Below are 18,505 nucleotides of genomic sequence, written 5' to 3' on the forward strand. Positions count from 1 at the left end.
AAGTTACTGTGAAAATCCCCTATGCACATACACACGCACCCACACATGCATGCACACACAGACACACACGCACACACACTCACACACGCACACACGCGCACACCATTGTGACATAGTGATACATTTCGCCGAATGTCACTATTTGTTTAATTTTTATCCTAAAAGTGCTGAGGCTTCATCAAATTAGAAAAGCTTGATTGATACTCTATCTCTGAATTTACTGTAGAGACAGTAATGAATCAAAAGGTGTTAACATTGAGGGAATCCAATCAGTCACAATATTGAACATTTTGGTAGTGTTTGATTTGTGCGCCGGGAATGACAACTTTAAATGACAGCAAGTAAAAATATCATTAAGATCTTGACGAGACCACAAATAGATTCCAATTAGTCCTGTGTTTGCCACTTGGCCCCAGGGGCTTGTTTGAACAGTTCCAATTACGTCAGCAATAAGCAGAAATTTACTTTCAGGGGAGCAATGTTCACGTGCTTTCTGATGCTTATTAAATAACTATACACGGGAAACAAATCTCAGCAATTCCCAAGTAACGCTCCCATTCTTCACTCATTGCAATAAATGTACTGCTTTCCCAATGGCTTCTCCATATATTTCCCACTGAGAATGGGCATGCACCAAGGAAAGTGTGGAAGCCGTGCAATTGTTCCAATGTTTTCCTTGTGGTTCCAAGAGCCTTGAGTACATGACCTGCACTGACACAGTCGGTGCCAGTACCGAGGGAGTGCTGCACTGCCCAGAGTACCATCCTTCAGGTGAAACCATCAACTGAGGCCCCCTATGCCCTCTCAATTTGGTTTAAAAAGTTTATTTATTAGTCACAAGTAGGCTTACATTAACACTGCATTGAGGTTACTGTGACAATCCCCTAGTCCCCACACTCTGGCACCTGTTCGGGTACACTGAGGGAGAATTTAGCATGGCCAATGAACCTAACCAGCACGTCTGTCGGACTGTGGGAGGAAACCGGAGCACCTGGAGGAACCCACGCAGACAATGGGGAGAATGTGCCAACTCCACACAGCCAGTAACCCAAGTCAGGAATTGAACCCGGGTCCCTGGCGCTGTGAGGCAGCAGTGCTAACCACTGTGCCACCGTGCCGCCCTAAAAGTCCCAATGCACAATTCTGAAGAAGAGCAGGAAGTTTCCCAGCATTCTGGCCAATATTTGTCCTTCATCCAACATGGCTAAAAACAGATTATCTAATCATTGTCTAATTGTGGAAGCTGTGCGCAGATTGACTGGAATGATACAACAATCACTACACTTCAAACGTATCTAAGGCTGTAAAGTCTCAGGGGTGTCTCGAGGTTGTGGCAGACATTATATCAATGCAACCTCTTTCTTCCTTCGTCATGTAGTCAAGATAACCAATAGCAATGCTTAGATAAAAGCAAATTACCGCGGATGCTGGAATCTTCACAAAAACAGAAAATGCTGGAAAATCCCAGCAGTTCTGACAGCATCTGTGGAGAGAGAATACAGCCAATACTCTGACGAAGGGTCATTCAGACTCGAAACGCTGGCTCCATTCTCTCTTCACAGATGCTGCCGGACCTACTGAGATTTTCCAGCATTTTCTCTTTTGGTTTCAGATCCCAGCATCCGCAGTAATTTGCTTTTAACCAATAACAATGCTCAGATGAAAGCAAATTACTGCAGATTCTGGAATCTGATACAAAAATAGAAAATGCTGGAAAATCTCAGCAGTTCTGACAGCATCTGTGGAGAGAGAATAGAGCCAAGGCTCTGACGAAGGGTCATTCAGACTCGAAACGTTGGCTCTGTTCTCTCTCCACAGATGGTGTCAGACCTGCTGAGATTTTCCAGCTATTTCTGTTTTTGTTGTAAAAGCAATACTTGTTTGTTGTACACTATTAATTCACAAGCACCAGTTCTTAAATTGGCCCGGTCACTGAAAGTTTCCGGCCTTGCTTTTGAAGTCCCATCGAAGGTACGGATACCGAATTTGATTTTGTCAATTTGCCTTCCCAACGGGGCAACCCACTACAAGTTTGTGCCAACAAACTGAGGGTGCACTTGCCCATGATGCCCATTGATCAAACAAAAATCTCCCATCATTTCCAGGTATGCACTCCCACTGGAGGAGATTTCCACCCTGTTCTAGGGTTAGGAGTAGCCCATTCAACTCATCCCAACTACTCCACTATTCTTGTTGGTTGTGGCAATTATATATTTTTTCATTCATGGGATGTGGGCGTCGCTGGCCAGGCCAGCATTTATTGCTTGTCTCTAATCGCCCTTAAGAAGATGGCGGTGAGCCGCCTTCTTGAACCGCTGCAGTCCATGCAGTGTAGGTCCACCTACTGTGCTGTTAGGGAGGGAATTCCAGGATTTTGCCCCAGCAATAGTGAAGGGACGGTGATATACTTCCAAATATAGTAGCAGCAGTGTGTACTATCTACAAGATGCACTGCAGCAATTCTTCCAAGGTCCTCAGACAGCACCTTCCAAACCCACGACCATTTCCATCTAGAAGGACAAGGGCAGCAGACACATAGGAACTCCACCAACCGAAAGTTCCCCTCCAAGCAACTCATCATCCTGACTTGGAAATATATCGCCGTTCCTTCGCAGTCGCTGGGTCAAAATCCTGGAATTCCCTCCCTAATGACATTGTGGGACAACGCACAGCACATGGACTGCAGCGATTCAAGAAGGCAGCTCACCACCACCTTCTCAAGGGCAACTGGGGATAGGCAATAAATACTGGCCAGCCAGTGACGCCCATGAATGGGTAAAAAATAAATCAGGATGATATGTGGATTGCGGGGGGGGGGGAGCTTCCATGTGTTCCCAGGTATCTGCTGCCCTTGTCCTTCGAGATGGAAGTGGTCATGGGTTTGGAAGGTGCTGAAAAGGAGCATCTGTTTCTAAATGTGTTGTTTCATACACCCTGTATGGTTACAGTTTTCCAGTCATTACAAAGCTGCTGACAGGAGATTGGGACATCATAAGAAAATAAAGACTCGTATTTACATTTGTCAGATAGGGAACACAACAACCATATTGTGCACAGCAAGCCCCTGGAAACAAATGGTATCATGACCGTCTAGTCTGTTTGAGGTACTGGTTGTGGTATAAATATTGGTCAGTGGGGAGATATGCCTGTTCTTCTTTGAATGGTGCACTGGGACCTTTGAAGTCCATCTAAGAGGTCAAAGGGGGTCTCCACTCAACACCCTATTTCCATCTCCAACAGGACTGCACTCCCTTGAATTTTTTTTCAATGAACAAAGATACATTTCTCTGAAATGACGTTCTGGATGAGTTATAAAGAGGATCATTTAAGAGTTTCATGTGTAGGCCGCACTGTTTCCAATCAAGCAAAGTCATAATCTCCCATTGGGATTTCAATAACAAAATATATTGTGAAATCCAACAAGTGTTCCAGGCACAACAGGTAAGCAGCCACTCCTGGTGCTTTCACTAGCTGTATGCAGTTGACTACAATAGAAACAGGGGTAGATCATTCAGCCCATCGAACCTGCTCCACAGCGAAAATAAATTACACTCAGTCCAACACATTTTACAACTGTGTCGTTAGTCTTCCTGTATCAATTATGTCTTCTTTATATATTCAAAGAATCATCCCAGTACAGAAGGAGGCCATTCGGCCCATCAAGCCTGAACTGACAACAATCCCACCCAGATCCTATCTCCATAACCCCATATAAACACCCTGCTAATCCCTCTGACATTAAGGGGCAATTTAGCATGGCCAGTCAACCTAACCCACACATCTTTGGACTGTGGAAGGAAACCAGAGCACCCAGAGGAAAGCCACGCAGACACAGAATGTGCAAACTCCACACAGTCAACCGAGGCTGGGATTGAACCTGGGTCCCTGGTGCTGTGAGGCAGCAGTGCTAACCACTGTGCCACCATGCCATCCAGTATTACTGATCATCTCCAACACCAAGGCTGGCATCTCTGATGTCTAAATGATCAAAGGCTTTTGTTAATAGAGAACAAGAGGCCTAAAAATCAAGGCATTTGCCTTGTCTCTTCTAACTGAGCCAGTAGACATGGATAGTATTTGGTGCCGCGTTGCCACTTTGGACTGGCCTGCAGTTTGACCAAACCCTTCGTCCACAAAGAAAGATCGACAACAGCTGACCTGTAACAGACTACCTCCATAGATGAAACAGAATGGTATGGTCACAAAGGTGATTTTGCAGCAATTTTGTGGCTTGGCTGAAACCACACACATAGTTCTTTGGTTTTATTTCAGTTTTTATTTATTGGTGTCACAAGTGGGCTTACATTAACATTGCAATGAAGTTACTATGAAAATCCCCTAGTCACCACACTCCAGTGCCTGTTCGGGTACACTGAGGGAGGATTTTAGCATGGGTAATGCACCGAACCAGCACGTCTTTCGGACTGTGGGAGGAAACCGGAGGAAACCCACGCAGACACGGGGAGAATGTGCAGATTTTGCACAGACTTTGCACAGGGGATTTTCACAGTAACTTCATTGTAGTGTGAATGTAAGCCTACTTATGACTATCAATAAATAAACTTAGAGACAGTGACCCAAGCCAGGAATTGAACCCGGGTTCCTGGCGCTGTGAGGCAGCAGTGCTAACCACTGTGCCACCCTGACAAGCTGTCAATAAGTACACACCACAAAATAATCCAGTCAGCCATGGCCTGGTGATTAGCACTCTCACCTCTGACAGCAAAGGTCACAGATTAAGGTTCCCCCCCAGTCTGAGCTTCCATCTGAGGTCAATGCTCCCAGTGCCATTACTGAGGGAATACGTCTCTGTCGGATGAGATGTTAAACAGAGGCCCTCGCTTCTGTCTAAGGGGGATGTGAAAAATCCCATGGCAGAGTAGAAGAGTTCTCCCCAGTGTCCAGGTCAACATTGTCTCTCAACCAAAATCAGTAAAATAGATTATCTGGTCATTATCACAGTCCGAAAGACGTGCTGGTTAGGGTGCATTGGCCACGCTAAATTCTCCTTCAGTGTACCCGAACAGGCTCTGGAGTTTGGCGACTAGGGGATTTTCACAGTAACTTCATTGTAGTGTTAATGTAAGCCTGCTTTGACACTAATAAATAAATTTTAAACTTTACACTGTGCTTTCTGGGAAGTTGCTGTGTGCAAATTAAATTGGCTATTAGTCTTCGCCAGTTCAATGTGTCTTTTTGTGTTAAGAAACGGAATGTTTTCCTCTTGGAGTGACTCAGTGTCAGTGTCAAGCATTCCCAGATCAGGATTGATGGGGGGAAAAGTTCAATGGGACAGACAAATCGGAGAAGATCATTCACCCTCTCGTGCTGATCCTGCTGCCATTCAATTATTGATCATGACTGAGTGGTATCTTACCGCCGGTAACCTGCCAAGGGTTCACATCCTCTGCATAAACCTACCGAACAAATAGTAATCAAGTTCAGCCTTTTTCAGATCACCTACCCCTCTCCACCCCCCCCCCCCCCCCCCCCCCCCCCCACACCCCCTCATCCCATTCCATTGCGGAACTTCTATTTCCCATACCCGCCATCCAAAAGACATAATTAAATGGAATTGCCAACTTAACGCTAAATCAATTCAGATTTGTGCACTGGGTCCAGCCCTGAAAAACATGGGGTTAAAATTGCACCGAATTCCTTTCCCCTGTGACCCATGCAGCTACTGAATGGAGGAAAGTTTCATAACACTCCGGACCTGAAGCCAAACCCTACGCATGAATGACTGATGTTTAAATTCTTCATTTATTCTGAATTGCTTTTGTTACAGTGGTTAGCACTGCTGCCTCACAGCACTAATGGACCCGGGTTCAATTCCGGCCTCGGGTCACTGTCTGTGTGGAGTCTGCACATTCTCCCTGTGTCTGCGTGGGTTTCCTCCGGGTGCTCTGGTTTCCTCCCACAGTCCAAAGATGTGCGGGTTAGGTTGATTGGCCGTGATAAATTGCCCCCTAGTGTCAGTGGGACAAGCTAGGGTAAAATGTGGGGTTACGGGAACAGGGCCTGGGTTGGATTGTGGTCAGTGCAGACTTGATGGGCCGAAAGGCCTCCTTCTGCACTGTTATGATTCTATTAAACCAATTTTGAAAGAGTTAATGCTTTGTTTAGAACCGCCCAGAAAGGAATTTGGTCCAAGCGCATTCCTGCGGGATTTTTCCTGTGGGCTTCTGAACTCTTCTGTGGAGCACACATGCGGGTCAGATGCTGCACTGTGTACGGAACAGTCTTTGTCATTTTCCCAGGGACGGCCAATTAATGGCAAGGGGCAACTTCACAGGCCAGTTAACGCTCTTGAAGCTGGGCGGCACGGTGGCACAGTGGTTAACACTGCTGCCTCACAGCACCAGGCACCTGGGTTCAATTCTGGCCTCGGGTCACTCTCTGTGCGGAGTTTGCACATTCTCCCTGTGTCTGCGTGGGTTTCCTCCGGGTGCTCCCGTTTCCTTTCACAGTTCAAAGGTGTTCAGGTTAGGTTGATTGGCCATGCTAAATTTCCCCATAGTGTCAGGGGGACTAGTGAGGTAAATACGTGGGGTTTGGGGTTAGGGCCGAGGTGGGATTGTGGTCGGTGCAGACTCAATGGGCCAAATGGCCTCCTTCTGCACTGCAGGGATTCTATGAAAGGCCTGCCAGCTCGTAAGCAGGATGCTGGAGATGATAAGTCGGGAAGAGGGATCTTCACAATGCAGGGATCCTCGCTCCAACTTTTTTTAAAGCTTGAATTTAAAAAATGAGTTTTGGAGCCGGGCCACTGGGTTGGGAGAAACACCTCTACAGGATAACGTGTGGCTGCTGCCACACGCAAGCAAACATGAAGGCCTGAGGCCTACCTGGGATGTTGGCCCAGCTGCCACCTGAAAGTCTGCTGCCGGGAAGTTGCCTCCAAACAACTAAACTGGCTCCTGTTAGCCACAGAACCTATAGGCTGGCCTAGTGGTATTATCGCTAGACTATTAATCCAGAAACTCAGCTAATGTTCTGGGGACCTGGGTTTGAATCCCGCCACGGCAGATGGTGAAATCTGAATTCAATAAAAAATATCTGGAATTAAGAATTTAATGATGACCATGAATCGATTGTCAGGAAAAAATAATCTGGTTCATGAATGTCCTCTTTAGGGAAGGAAATCTGCCGTCCTTACCTGATCTGATTTATATGTGACTCCAGAGCCACTGCAATGTGGTTGACTCTCAACTGCCCTCTGAAGTGGCCTAGCAAGCTGCTCAGTTGTATCAATCGCCCTAACGGCATTATGGGTCAACCCACAGCACGTGGACTGCAGCGTTTCAAGAAAGCAGCCCACCACCGCCTTCTCAAGGGCAACTAGGGATGGGCAATAAATGCTGGCCTAACCATTGATGCCCATGACCCACGAATGAATATTAAAAAATCCTAACCAGCCTCCTTTATTTGATCCTGTGGCCTTTAACAAGTTGGATTGACTACCTGCCCTTTGCAGGCCACCACTCCTCCCCACAATCCACCCAGGGACAGAATGGAGATGGGGAACTGGCACACAGACTGGCAGTGCTATCATTAGGCTGGGACTCAAGTCGGGAAGCCCTCCTTTTACACTGCAGGCATTCTATGATTCTAAAAGTCAAGACCTAAGGGTTTGGCGACAACCCATCAACAACATTGTTTGCTTCTCCTTGTGACTAAGGGAAGGGGCAATTTTTTTATATTCATTCATGGGACATGGGCATCGCTGGCTGGCCAGCATTTATTGCCCATCCCTAGTTGCCGTTGGAGGGCAGTTGAGAGTCAACCACATTGCTGTGGTTCTGGAGTCACATGTCGGCCAGACCAGGTAAGGGCGGCAGATTTCCTTCCCTAAAGGACATTAGTGAACCAGATGGGTTTTTCCGACAATCGACAATGGTTTCACGGCCATCAGTAGGTTCGTAATTCCAGATATTTTTTATTTAATTTAAATTCCACCATCTGCCGTGGCGGGATATGTGTAAAACTCTGATTCCGCGGTGAATCTTATTCACAGATGACCACACAGCTCATTGTTAAGATGGAAAGAGTTGCTGGGAAGTAGAGTTTGCATTTAAATCTTTGAACATCAGGCACAAGAAGGTCTGTTAGATGCAGAGGAAAGGGCCCCCTCCATTAACCCGACAACAATATGCTTTAAACCACAGCTTCAGAATACTTTGCATAATTCTTGTCTCCATATGACAATGAAGACATAGAGATATTAAAGAAGATGCATAAAGGATTTACAGAAATGATACAGAGCTGAGAAGTTGAGTATGTTTTCCTGTCCAGAAAGGGGAAGGGTGAGGGCTGACCTGATTGAGGTCTCTAAAATTATGAAGGGTTTGATAGATTAGGTTTAGAATCCAAAGCTCTTCTATACACAGAGAGTAGTTAGACAGTGGAAGTTACTACCACAGTATAGTTGAGGTGAATAGCAAAGAGGAAACCGGATCAGCACTTTAGAGAGAAAAGCATAGGGGTGATACGGTTAAATGAAGTAGAGTGAGAGGCGGTTTGTGTGAAGCATGAACAACAGCTTGGATCGGATGGGCTGAATGGTCTGTTTCTGACCTGTGAATAATGTTATCCTATCTCATTTATAATCAGTCCACATTCTGGTACTAAATATATATATTTTAATATAACTTCAGTGATTCCCTTCTTGTCCCCTTAGTTATGGGAGGTAGCCATGGTGTGGAATTGCCGGCGTTGAACTGGGGTAGGCACAATAAGTAGTCTCACAACATGAGGTTAAAGTCCAACAAGTTTATTTGGTAGCATGAGCTTTCGGAGCACTGCCCCTTCATCAGGTGAATGCCTGTTGGAGGGAATGGGGCAGGAGTGGGGCACTGGGGCAGGAACTGGGGGCAATGGGGCAAGAGCTGGGGGCAATGGAACAGGAGCTGAGGCAGGAGCTGGGGTAATGGGGCAGCAGCTGGACAATGGGGTAAGAACTAGGTCCAAGGGGTGAGAGCTGGGATAGGAGCTAGGGGAATGGGGCAGGGGCTGGATAATGGGGCAAGAACTGGGTCCAGGGGGTGAGAGCACTCAACTGATAAAGGGGCAGTGCTCCTAAAGCTTGTGATTCCAAATAAACCTGTTGGACTTTAACCTGGTGTTGTGAGACTACTCATGGGAGGTAGTTACAGAATAAATAATTGAGGGGGGAGGAAGTTAGGAAATGATAAAGATATAGAGGCAGTAACAGAAAGGCAAGGGGGAGGTTCAAAAAGAACATGGAAAAGCAGGAGGGGATTACAAAGGGAAATGAAGAGGGGTAGGAAGAAAGGATGGAGTTATAAAGAACAAAGGACAGGTGAGAGAGGATGAAGGAGCTAATAAACTGGTTGAAGAGAATTGTACAAAAAACAGTGGAGCACTGCATGGAGTCATGTATTCAGTTGGAGAAAAGATCTGTAGGGGAATAGGAGGAATCACAAGGAGACAAATAAAATTCAGAAAGGATTATACAGAGACTAACAGGATAGAAAAGGGAAAATTGAATCTAAGAGGGAATTACACAAAGAAAAGTGCAACACAGGAGCAAATAGTACAAAGATTAATGAAATGAAACAGACAGTAACATAAAGAATAACAGCAGGCAATTGAACAAGGAATGAAGGGGAGCTGTTACTCAATTTAACTGCAGCGTGGGAGCTCAGACCGTATTGGAACAGACCCTAAAATATATTATCAAAGATATTTGTATTTATTTTTTACTTTCTAAGCCAAACGTGTTCTAATAAAATGAGATTAACAGGAGATGTTAGGGAATAAATGCTAATTTTTACTGTTCCCAACTCTTCCTGAAGTTCACGTAGGCTCCACCAAGACACAGTTCATGCCCTGCTGGTTATACATTGCAAAAATAGTTCATGACACCGTTAAAATTAGTATGAAGCACATTTGAATCTTTGGATTTGGGTTTAAATGGAACAATTTGCCTTTACCTAGCATCTGATTACTGTTAGGCAAGTTCTAACCAGTATAATTGTGATAATTGGGAAATTGTACAGGGAGTTCTTCTCAATAGATCCATCAGCATCACATGGTGCTTACTGTTATGATCAGAGACTTTTGGGGGAAGTTTGAGTGTTTTACCGTTAGCTATATTTCAGTGATCAGTTTCAACCCCCCAGCCCCACCTCTGTCAGTCCCAAGCTCCTCCCCCGGCTCCTGATCCATTGCCTCCAGGATGTACCCCATTGTCCCCAGCTCCTGCCCCAGCGCCCCCAGCTCTTGCCCCATTGCCCCCAGCTCCTGCTTCAGTCCCTGCCCCATTGCCCCAATCCTACCCCCAGCTTTCACCCCTTAGACGCAGTTCTTGCCCCAGTGCCCCCACCTCCTGCCCCACTGCCCCCCAGCTCCTGCCCCATTACCCCCAGCTCCTGCCCCAGCTCCTGCCCCAGTGCCCCCAGCTCCTGCCCCTGTGCTCCAGCTGCTGCCCTATCTCCTACCCCATTGCCCCCAGCTCCTGCCCCAGTGCCCCCAGCTCCTGCCCCATTGCCCCCAGCTCCTGCCCCATTGCCCCCATTCTTGCCCCCACTCCTGCCCCAGTGCCCCCTTACCTGTAACTGGCAGCCCCCTGCGCTGAGCAGCCACTGCAAACAGACCAAGTTGCCGGTGGCCGCCGCGTCGTGAGCCGGGGTTGCCCCGTTCTTGGCTCTCTTGCTCCCGGGGAGTTTCGCTTCTTCCACCAGGAATTTGAGAGCGTTCAGTTTGCCGGAACGAGCAGCGTGATGGACCGGGGAAGCTCCGAGATGGTCGGTCACTTTCTGATGGATCAAGCCCTGTTTCTGTAACTCCTGCAAGGTCTGCAGGTCGCCGTTCTTGGCAGCGAGCAGACAGCGATCCAGAACCATTTTCGAATCGAATGTTACTGCTTTCAAATCATGAATTCACAGATTTTCGTCCCTCTTTCACTTTCTTACGCGTGACCATTTTACCCTGGCGTCTGCTCCCTTGCAAATCCCACTGGGTTGTACCATGCTGAATATTTAATTACAGGAGACTTGAATAATCTATGAAAGAGGCGGTCCCAGATCAGACAACACTGGATAACAGCACTGTTCCGCTTAACATTACCTGGTTCAAGCTTCCAATGAACAAAGGGCAGGGGAGAGGGGTTTAAGTCTATTTATTAGCGTCACAAGTGGGCTTACATTAACACTGCAATGAAGTTACTGTGAAAATTCTCTAGTCGCCACACTTCGGCGCCTGTTCGGGTACACTGAGAGAGAATTTAGCACGGCCAATGTACCTAACCAGCACGTCTTTCGGACTGTGGGAGGAAACCGGAGCACCCGGAGGAAGCCCATGCAGACTCGGGGAGAATGTGCAGACTCTGCACAGACAGTGACCCAAGCTGGGAATCGAACCCGGGTCCTTGACGCTGTGAGGCAGCAGCACTAACCATTGTGCCACCGTGTCGCCCTAATATTTTATTCATAAAATATCTGAAAGAACATTACAAACATTTCAAAATGGCCATCACACAAAATGCAATAATATTCAGGTGTTCTACAGAGTTCATGTTACATTCTGAGGTGCTCCAATACAGTCAATGAAACATTCAGACATTTCAAAATGGTCACCACAAATGGTGCAAAGGTGTTTAAGTTGTCTACATAGGGCAAGTTGCATTCTGAGGTGCTTCAGTACAACTGTGATACCTGTCATATTCACTCTGCACATTCAATGTGAGTCAAACAGCCCTTTTACAATTCTCGCTTTGACTGGAACACCATTGGTTGGTTCAATTGTGCTTAAAAGAATTGCACGTATCAAACTCCATTGTAAGTGCATCATCTTCAGGTGATGCTGGGTGTTCCTTCAGGGGAAATACACCATGGGGCCAGCAAAGTGTTTTTAGCCAGTCTATTTTAAGATTTGCACCCTCTATGGCCTCGCCTATCTCAGTGACTTCCAGTACTTCAATCCTTCCAGAATTCTGCATTCCTCCAACCCTGGGCCCTCATCTATCTCACACCACTGGGTGGCCATGCCTTCAACTATGTAGATTCTAAACTCTGGAATTCCCTCCCTAAATATCTCCACTGCTCTCTCTTCCTTTAAGACCCTTCCTAAATCTGGCTTCTTTTACCTGATCTTCAGTTATCTGTCTTAAGATCTCCTTTTTGGCCCAGTGTCCATTTTTGGCTGATTTCCATTCTGTGAAGGACACTAGCATTTAGATACACAAACATACAAAATGCAAACAGAAGTCGGCCATTCGGCCCCTCAAGCCTGCTCCGCCATTCAATAAGATCATGGATGATCTGTTTTTGTTGAGTTACACATTCCCCATCTACCCCCAATAACCTTTGATTCCCTTGACCAACAAGAGTCTATCTACCGCACCCTTAACAATATTCAGTGATCTGCTTCCATCGCCCTCTGGCAGAGGGATCATGGTTGAAGAAGATGAAGCATAATTGGAGTGCTGTCAACAGATTGGTCGATGCTGAAACAGACCTACAGCACCTTCTGGATAAATACAAGAGTGTATTCGAAGAGACACTTGGCTCAATGAAGGGATTCAAGTGAAACTCAAGCTAATAGTCAACTAAAAAGTCTCAAAGCAAAAGCATTGCCATCTGCAATTTGTCGCAAGGTCAAAGGAGAATTAATATGACTTGTTAACACTGATGTGTTAGAGCCAATTCCAATGAGTGACTGGGCTACCCCCATTGTACCTGTATTGGAACCTGATAGTTCAGTCTGCATTTGTGGTGATCTTAAAACAACCATAAATCCAGTGTTGTGTGCTGATCAATACCTGCTTCCTTTAATTGAAGATTTTTGACACTTTATCAGGTGGGCAGAAATTCAGCAAGATTGATCTTTCACAAGCATATTTACAGATGAATGTAGCTGCTGAATCTCAACTATTGCTTTCTATTGTTACTCATAAAGTTCCTTTTTGTTATAAAAGATTGCCTTTTGGAATAACATCTACACCAGCCCTACTCCAGTGATCAATGGATGATTTTAGTGGTCTCTCTGGTGTACAATGTTACCTGGATGATAGTCAAATTACAGAGTCCAGTGAACAAGAGCACTTAAAAAATTTAGAAGTAACGTTGGAATGTCTTCAAGCATATGGTCTGTGTATCAAGAAAGGAAAATGCGACTTTTTCCAGGTGTCAGTCCAGTATTTGGGTCACATTATTGAAAGCAAAGGCCAACATAAAGCAACTAAAAAGATGGATGCTTTTTTAGAAGCTCCACATCAAATGAATATGACATAATTGAGGATCTTTTGAGGATTAGTAACTTATTATGGCAAATTTATCCCTAACTGAACTACATTATTGAAGCCATTGCACAATTTATTATGTGTGAAATAGTCATGGGACTGGACAACAGAATGTGAGAAAGCACACAAGAATGTCAAAGATGCTTTGCAGAAGTCTGAAGTATTGGTTCATTTTATTCCAAAGCTACCACTACTGCTTGCTTCATGTTATAGATTAGGAGTAGTAGTTTCACATATTATGCCTTCAGGAGAAGAATGACCAATAGCTTTTGCTTTGCATATTCCAACTAGTACTGAATCTAACTATGCTCAGCTAGATAAAGAAGCATTGAGCATAATCTTTGGCATACAAATCTTTCATCATTATTTATATGGTTGTCATTTCACATTATGAACTGATTATTGACCTTTAACCATTACCTTTGGGCATTAAAAGATATACCCCTTTACAGAGTGCTCTGCTAATGGTGCATTATCACACTTACCTTTACCAGTGAGCAGATACCACCAACTAGTTTTGCTCATATTCTTTATTTTTTGCTAGTAGATCATTTGCCTGTGACAACTTCTCAAGTTCTGAGACATACCAGAAATGATCCCATGATGGGGAAGGTGATGGATATGGCATTGAAAGGAATGATAGCTGGAACGCATCATCCACATCCTGATTTGAAACCATGCATGTCAAGAAAGCTTGAGTTGACCATCCGAGGTGGGTGTTTATTGTGGGGATCATTCCTCCTAGTCTGTGTGGATGAATTATTGAGCAACTCACATGAAGGATGTCCTGGGGTATAGCCAGGATGAAGGAATTAACACATAGTTATTTTTGATGGCCAGGGCTGAATGCTCAGATTGAAGAAAAAGTGAGACAGTGTCAATCCTGTGCATGAATAAGAAATACACCACCATTGTCTCTTTTACATCCTTGGGAGTGGCCTAAAATGCAATGATTGAATGTAGATGTTGCTGGTCCGTTTGAGGGTTACATGGTTTTAGTTACAATCAACACACACTCAAAGTGGCCAGAAAGTGTTATCATGAGATCTACTACACCTGAAAAGACCATTGAAAAACCTGATGAAATTTGGTAAACTGGAACAGATTGTCAGTGATAATGCTTCACAATTTACTTCACAAGAGTTTGAGGATTATCTCAAAGTAAATGTTATTCAGCATACAAAATCCGCACCTAATCATCCATCAGTCAGTGGATTAGCTGAAAAATTTTTACAATCCTTGAAACATTTTTAAAAGCTTCAAGAGAGCAAGGTTCATTATCACATCTTGTGAATAGCTTTTTGGCATAGAGATCATAGAATCTCTACAGTGCAGAAGGAGGCCATTTGGCCCATCGGGCCTGCATCAACAACAATCCTACCCATGCCCTATTCCTCTAACCCCACATATTTACCCTGCTAATCCTCCTGACACGAAAGGTCAATTTTAGTATGGCTAGTCCACCTAACTTGCACATCTTTGGTGCGTGCGAGGAAACCGGAGCACCCGGAGGAAAACCACACAGACACAAGGAGAACATGCAAACTCCACATAGACAGTTACCTGAGTTTAGAGTTGAACCCAGATTCCTGGTGCTGTGAGGCAGCAGTGTTAACCACTGTGCCACCGTGATGGCCCTTCATCTTATAGAAACACTACTCATGCGACTACCCAAAAGTTTTTCCGCATTACAGCTCTTAAAGAGGAAGTTGAGAACTATGTTTGATTTATTATTACCTTCAGAGATATAGAGCATCAAAAACAATCTCAAGTTGTGGATGAGAAGTGAGGGCAAAACAACACTCAGTTCAACAAGGAGATCTGGTGATAGTGCATAACTATGCCACGAGTGAGAAATGGGTACCAGCCTTGCTTTTAGCAAAAACTGGTCCAATTTCTTACACGGATCAAACTGACAAATGAACTAGTTTAGCGACGCCGGGCTGACCAACTGCTATCATCTCAAAATGATTTCTCTGAATCATCTCCATATATACAAACTTCTTTAGTCCCTAGTGTTGTGCTTATTACTACGGAAGATTTAGTTGATTCTGAGTTGCCTCATGATTGTATCTTAGCTACTATACCGTGTGAGAATGATGCAGAATTAATCCTAAGAGACAAGGGTCAGAATTTTACCATCCCGCCTGCCACGGGAATCGGAGCGGGTGAGGGGCGGAACATGGAAAGGTCCGTTGACCTCGGGTGGGACTTTACAGTTTTGGGACAGTGTCTCGTGAAGTTCCAATTCATACTTCTAGGGTCAAGAACAGCCAAATTCCAGAAGGTTGTATACAAACAAAGAGGATCCTCCTGATCTACTTTCTTACTGATGACGTACAATGATTAATGATGCACAGTACTGTGTCTAGAGTATTTTTAATCCTGTGTATAACATCATAGTAACTCGTTGTCATGACCACAGAAGTAAACGGGGAGGGATGTTATATTTTTAAGAGGATTGCATGATTGCTTTAAGAGCTGATCACATGATCAGCTAAGCTCTCAAGGAGTTGGTTTGCAGGTGCAGCAGGTAATTAAGAAGGCAAATGGAATTTTGTCCTTCATTGCTAGAGGGATGGAGTTTAAAAACAGTGAGGTTATGTTGCAGCTGTATAAGGTGCTGGTGAGGCCACACCTGGAGTACTGTGTACAGTTTTGGTCTCCTTATTTGAGAAAGGGTATACTGGCACTGGAGGGGGTGCAGAGGAGATTCACTAGGTTGATTCCGGTGTTGAGAGGGTTGGCTTATGAGGGGAGACTGAGTAGACTGGGGCTATACTCATTGGAATTCAGAAGAATGAGGGGAGATCTTATAGAAACATATAAGATTATGAAAGGAATAGATAAGATAGAAGCAGGGAAGTTGTTTCCATTGGCGGGTGAAACTTGAACTAGGGGACATAGCCTCAAAATAAGGGAGAGCAGATTTAGGACTGAGTTGAGGAGGAACTTCTTCACACAAAGGATTGTGAATCTGTGGAATTCCCTGCCCAGTGAAGCAGTTGAGGCTACCTCATTGAATGTTTTTAAGGCAAGGATAGATAAATCTTTGCACAGTAAAGGAATTAAGGGTTATGGTGAGCGGGCGGGTAAGTGGAGCTGAGTCCACAAAAAGATCAGCCATGATCTTATTGAATGGAGGAGCAGGCTCAAGGGGCCAGATGGCCTATTCCTGCTCCTAGTTCTTACGTTCTTATGTTCTTATGATTCAATGGTGATGTCATTGGGGTGTTGCAAATGTATTACTTTCAGTTTGTACTCTGTACAGGCAAGAGCTCCTAGAATAAATCTGTTGTTGCCAATTTGAATCTATGTGTACAAACCACATATTTTCTTTTTGTTAAAACCCACAACCCCTAACATAATTATGAAATTACAGAAAGTCAAACAGAAATTAATTGACTTGATTTGATTTATTATTGTCACATATATTAATATAAAGGAAAAAGTATTGTTTCTTGCACACTATACAGACAAAGCATGCCGTTCATAGAGAACAAAAGGAGAGAGTGGAGAATGTAGTGTTACAGTCATAGCTCCGGTGTAGAGAAAGATCAACGAATGCAAGGCCCATTCAAAAGTCTGATGGCAGCAAGGATGAAGCTGTTTGTTTGAACAAAGAACAAAGAACAATACAGCACAGGAACAGGCCCTTCGGCCCTCCAAGCCGCGCCGCTCCCCGGTCCAGGATTGAATCCTGAATCCAGGATCCCCGCCCAATTTTCCAGCCTATCTACATACCGATATCCTATCCACCAAGCTGTCCCTCACAGCTACGATGCTTTGTTCATCACAACCTATTAACTCACCCCCACCCCCCCATTCCAGACCATGTGATCTCCAGGGAGAGGCGAAAACCCAGAGTGAAAACCCCAGGGCCAATATGGGGAAAAAAAATCTGGGAAATTCCTCTCCGACCCCCTGAGGCGGTACATGTCCTTAGACTTTTGTATCTTTTTCCTGATGGGAGAAGGTGGAAGAGAGAATGTCCGGGCTGCATGGGGTCCTTTATTATGTTGGCTGCTTTTCCGAGGCAGTGGGAAGTGTAGACAGTGTCAATGGATGGGAGGCTGGTTTGAGCGATGGACTGGGCTTCGTTCATGACCCTTTGTAGCTTCTTGAGGTCATGGACAAGAGCAGGAGACATACCAAGCAGTGATACATCCAGAAAGGATGCTTTCGATGGTGCATCCAGAGATTCAAGCTAATGTATTAGGGGAGATAGTGGTGTAGTGGTATAATCGCTGGATTAAACCCAGGGTAATCCTCTGGGGACTGGGGATCGAATACCACCATGGCAAATGGTGAAATTTGAATTAAATAAACATTAGGAATTAAAAGTCTAATAACGACCATGAAACGATTGTCAATTGTTGTCAAAACCCATCTTGTTCACAAATATCCTTTCGGGAAGGAAATCTGCTGTCCTTACCTGGTCTGGCCTACATGTGACATCAAATCCACAGCAATGTGGTTGACTCATAAATATCCTCAAGGATGGGCAAGAAATGCTGACCCCGCCAGCGACGTCCACGTCCGATGAACGAATTTTTAAAAAAACATGGGTTCAAATCCCACCATAGCACCTGGCAGAATTTGAATTCAATTAATAAATCTGTAATATAAAACTAATCTCAGTAATGGTGATTATGAAACCATCATCAATTGTCGTAAAAAACCATCTGGTTCACTAATGTCCTTTACGGAAAGAAATTTGCTGTCCTTATCTGGTCTGGTCTAGATGTGACTCCAGGCCCACAACAATGTGGTTGACTCTTAACTGCCCTCCGAAATGAGGTAGCGAGCCACTCAGTTGCAAAGGTAATTGAAGATGGGCAAGAGATATGGCCTATTGTCGATGACACACACGTCCCAGGAAAAAATAAAGCAATATTCCAGCTGTGTTAGTTAATGCAAAATTTATCATTTTGGTTAGCTTGATTTGTAGTTGATTGTTAATTAATGTTTGATCAAAGTTGCTTTTAGTTTATTTGTTACAGTAAAGGTCTTAAAGTGTGAAATCTTATCCAGCAGCCCTTTCCGTTAGTTACTGGGTAATTTGCCTCTTTTAAAAAGTTAGCGGTCTCTTACAGGGACAGTAATAATATGACGAGGGTTTCTGCCTCTCCCACACTGGAAATAGCTGAACACCAGACTACCAACATCCTCTGGGAAAAAGGCGGCACGCTGGCACAGTGGTTAGCACTGCTGCCTCACAGCACCAGGCACCCGGGTTCA

The 18,505-nt window shown here is 44.8% G+C and overlaps 1 protein-coding gene across 8 annotated transcripts in view; it reads right to left on the reverse strand.

Annotated features, from left to right (window-relative positions):
- The window catches only part of espn (espin), a 281,984-nt gene that overhangs the window by 180,771 nt on the left and 82,708 nt on the right, over positions 1-18,505 (reverse strand). For 5 of the 8 annotated variants that reach the window (XM_078238747.1, XM_078238745.1, XM_078238746.1 and 2 more), the window contains one exon: positions 10,575-11,027. The exons of the other annotated variants lie outside the window; for them this stretch is intronic. In XM_078238747.1, coding sequence (XP_078094873.1) covers positions 10,575-10,868 — 294 coding nt within the window. In that variant the 5' untranslated portion in view covers positions 10,869-11,027. The remainder of the gene's footprint in view (positions 1-10,574; positions 11,028-18,505) is intronic. 8 annotated transcript variants of the gene reach the window in all.

The sequence above is a fragment of the Mustelus asterias genome, chromosome 22 (assembly GCF_964213995.1).
Source record: "Mustelus asterias chromosome 22, sMusAst1.hap1.1, whole genome shotgun sequence".
Taxonomy (NCBI): domain Eukaryota; kingdom Metazoa; phylum Chordata; class Chondrichthyes; order Carcharhiniformes; family Triakidae; genus Mustelus; species Mustelus asterias.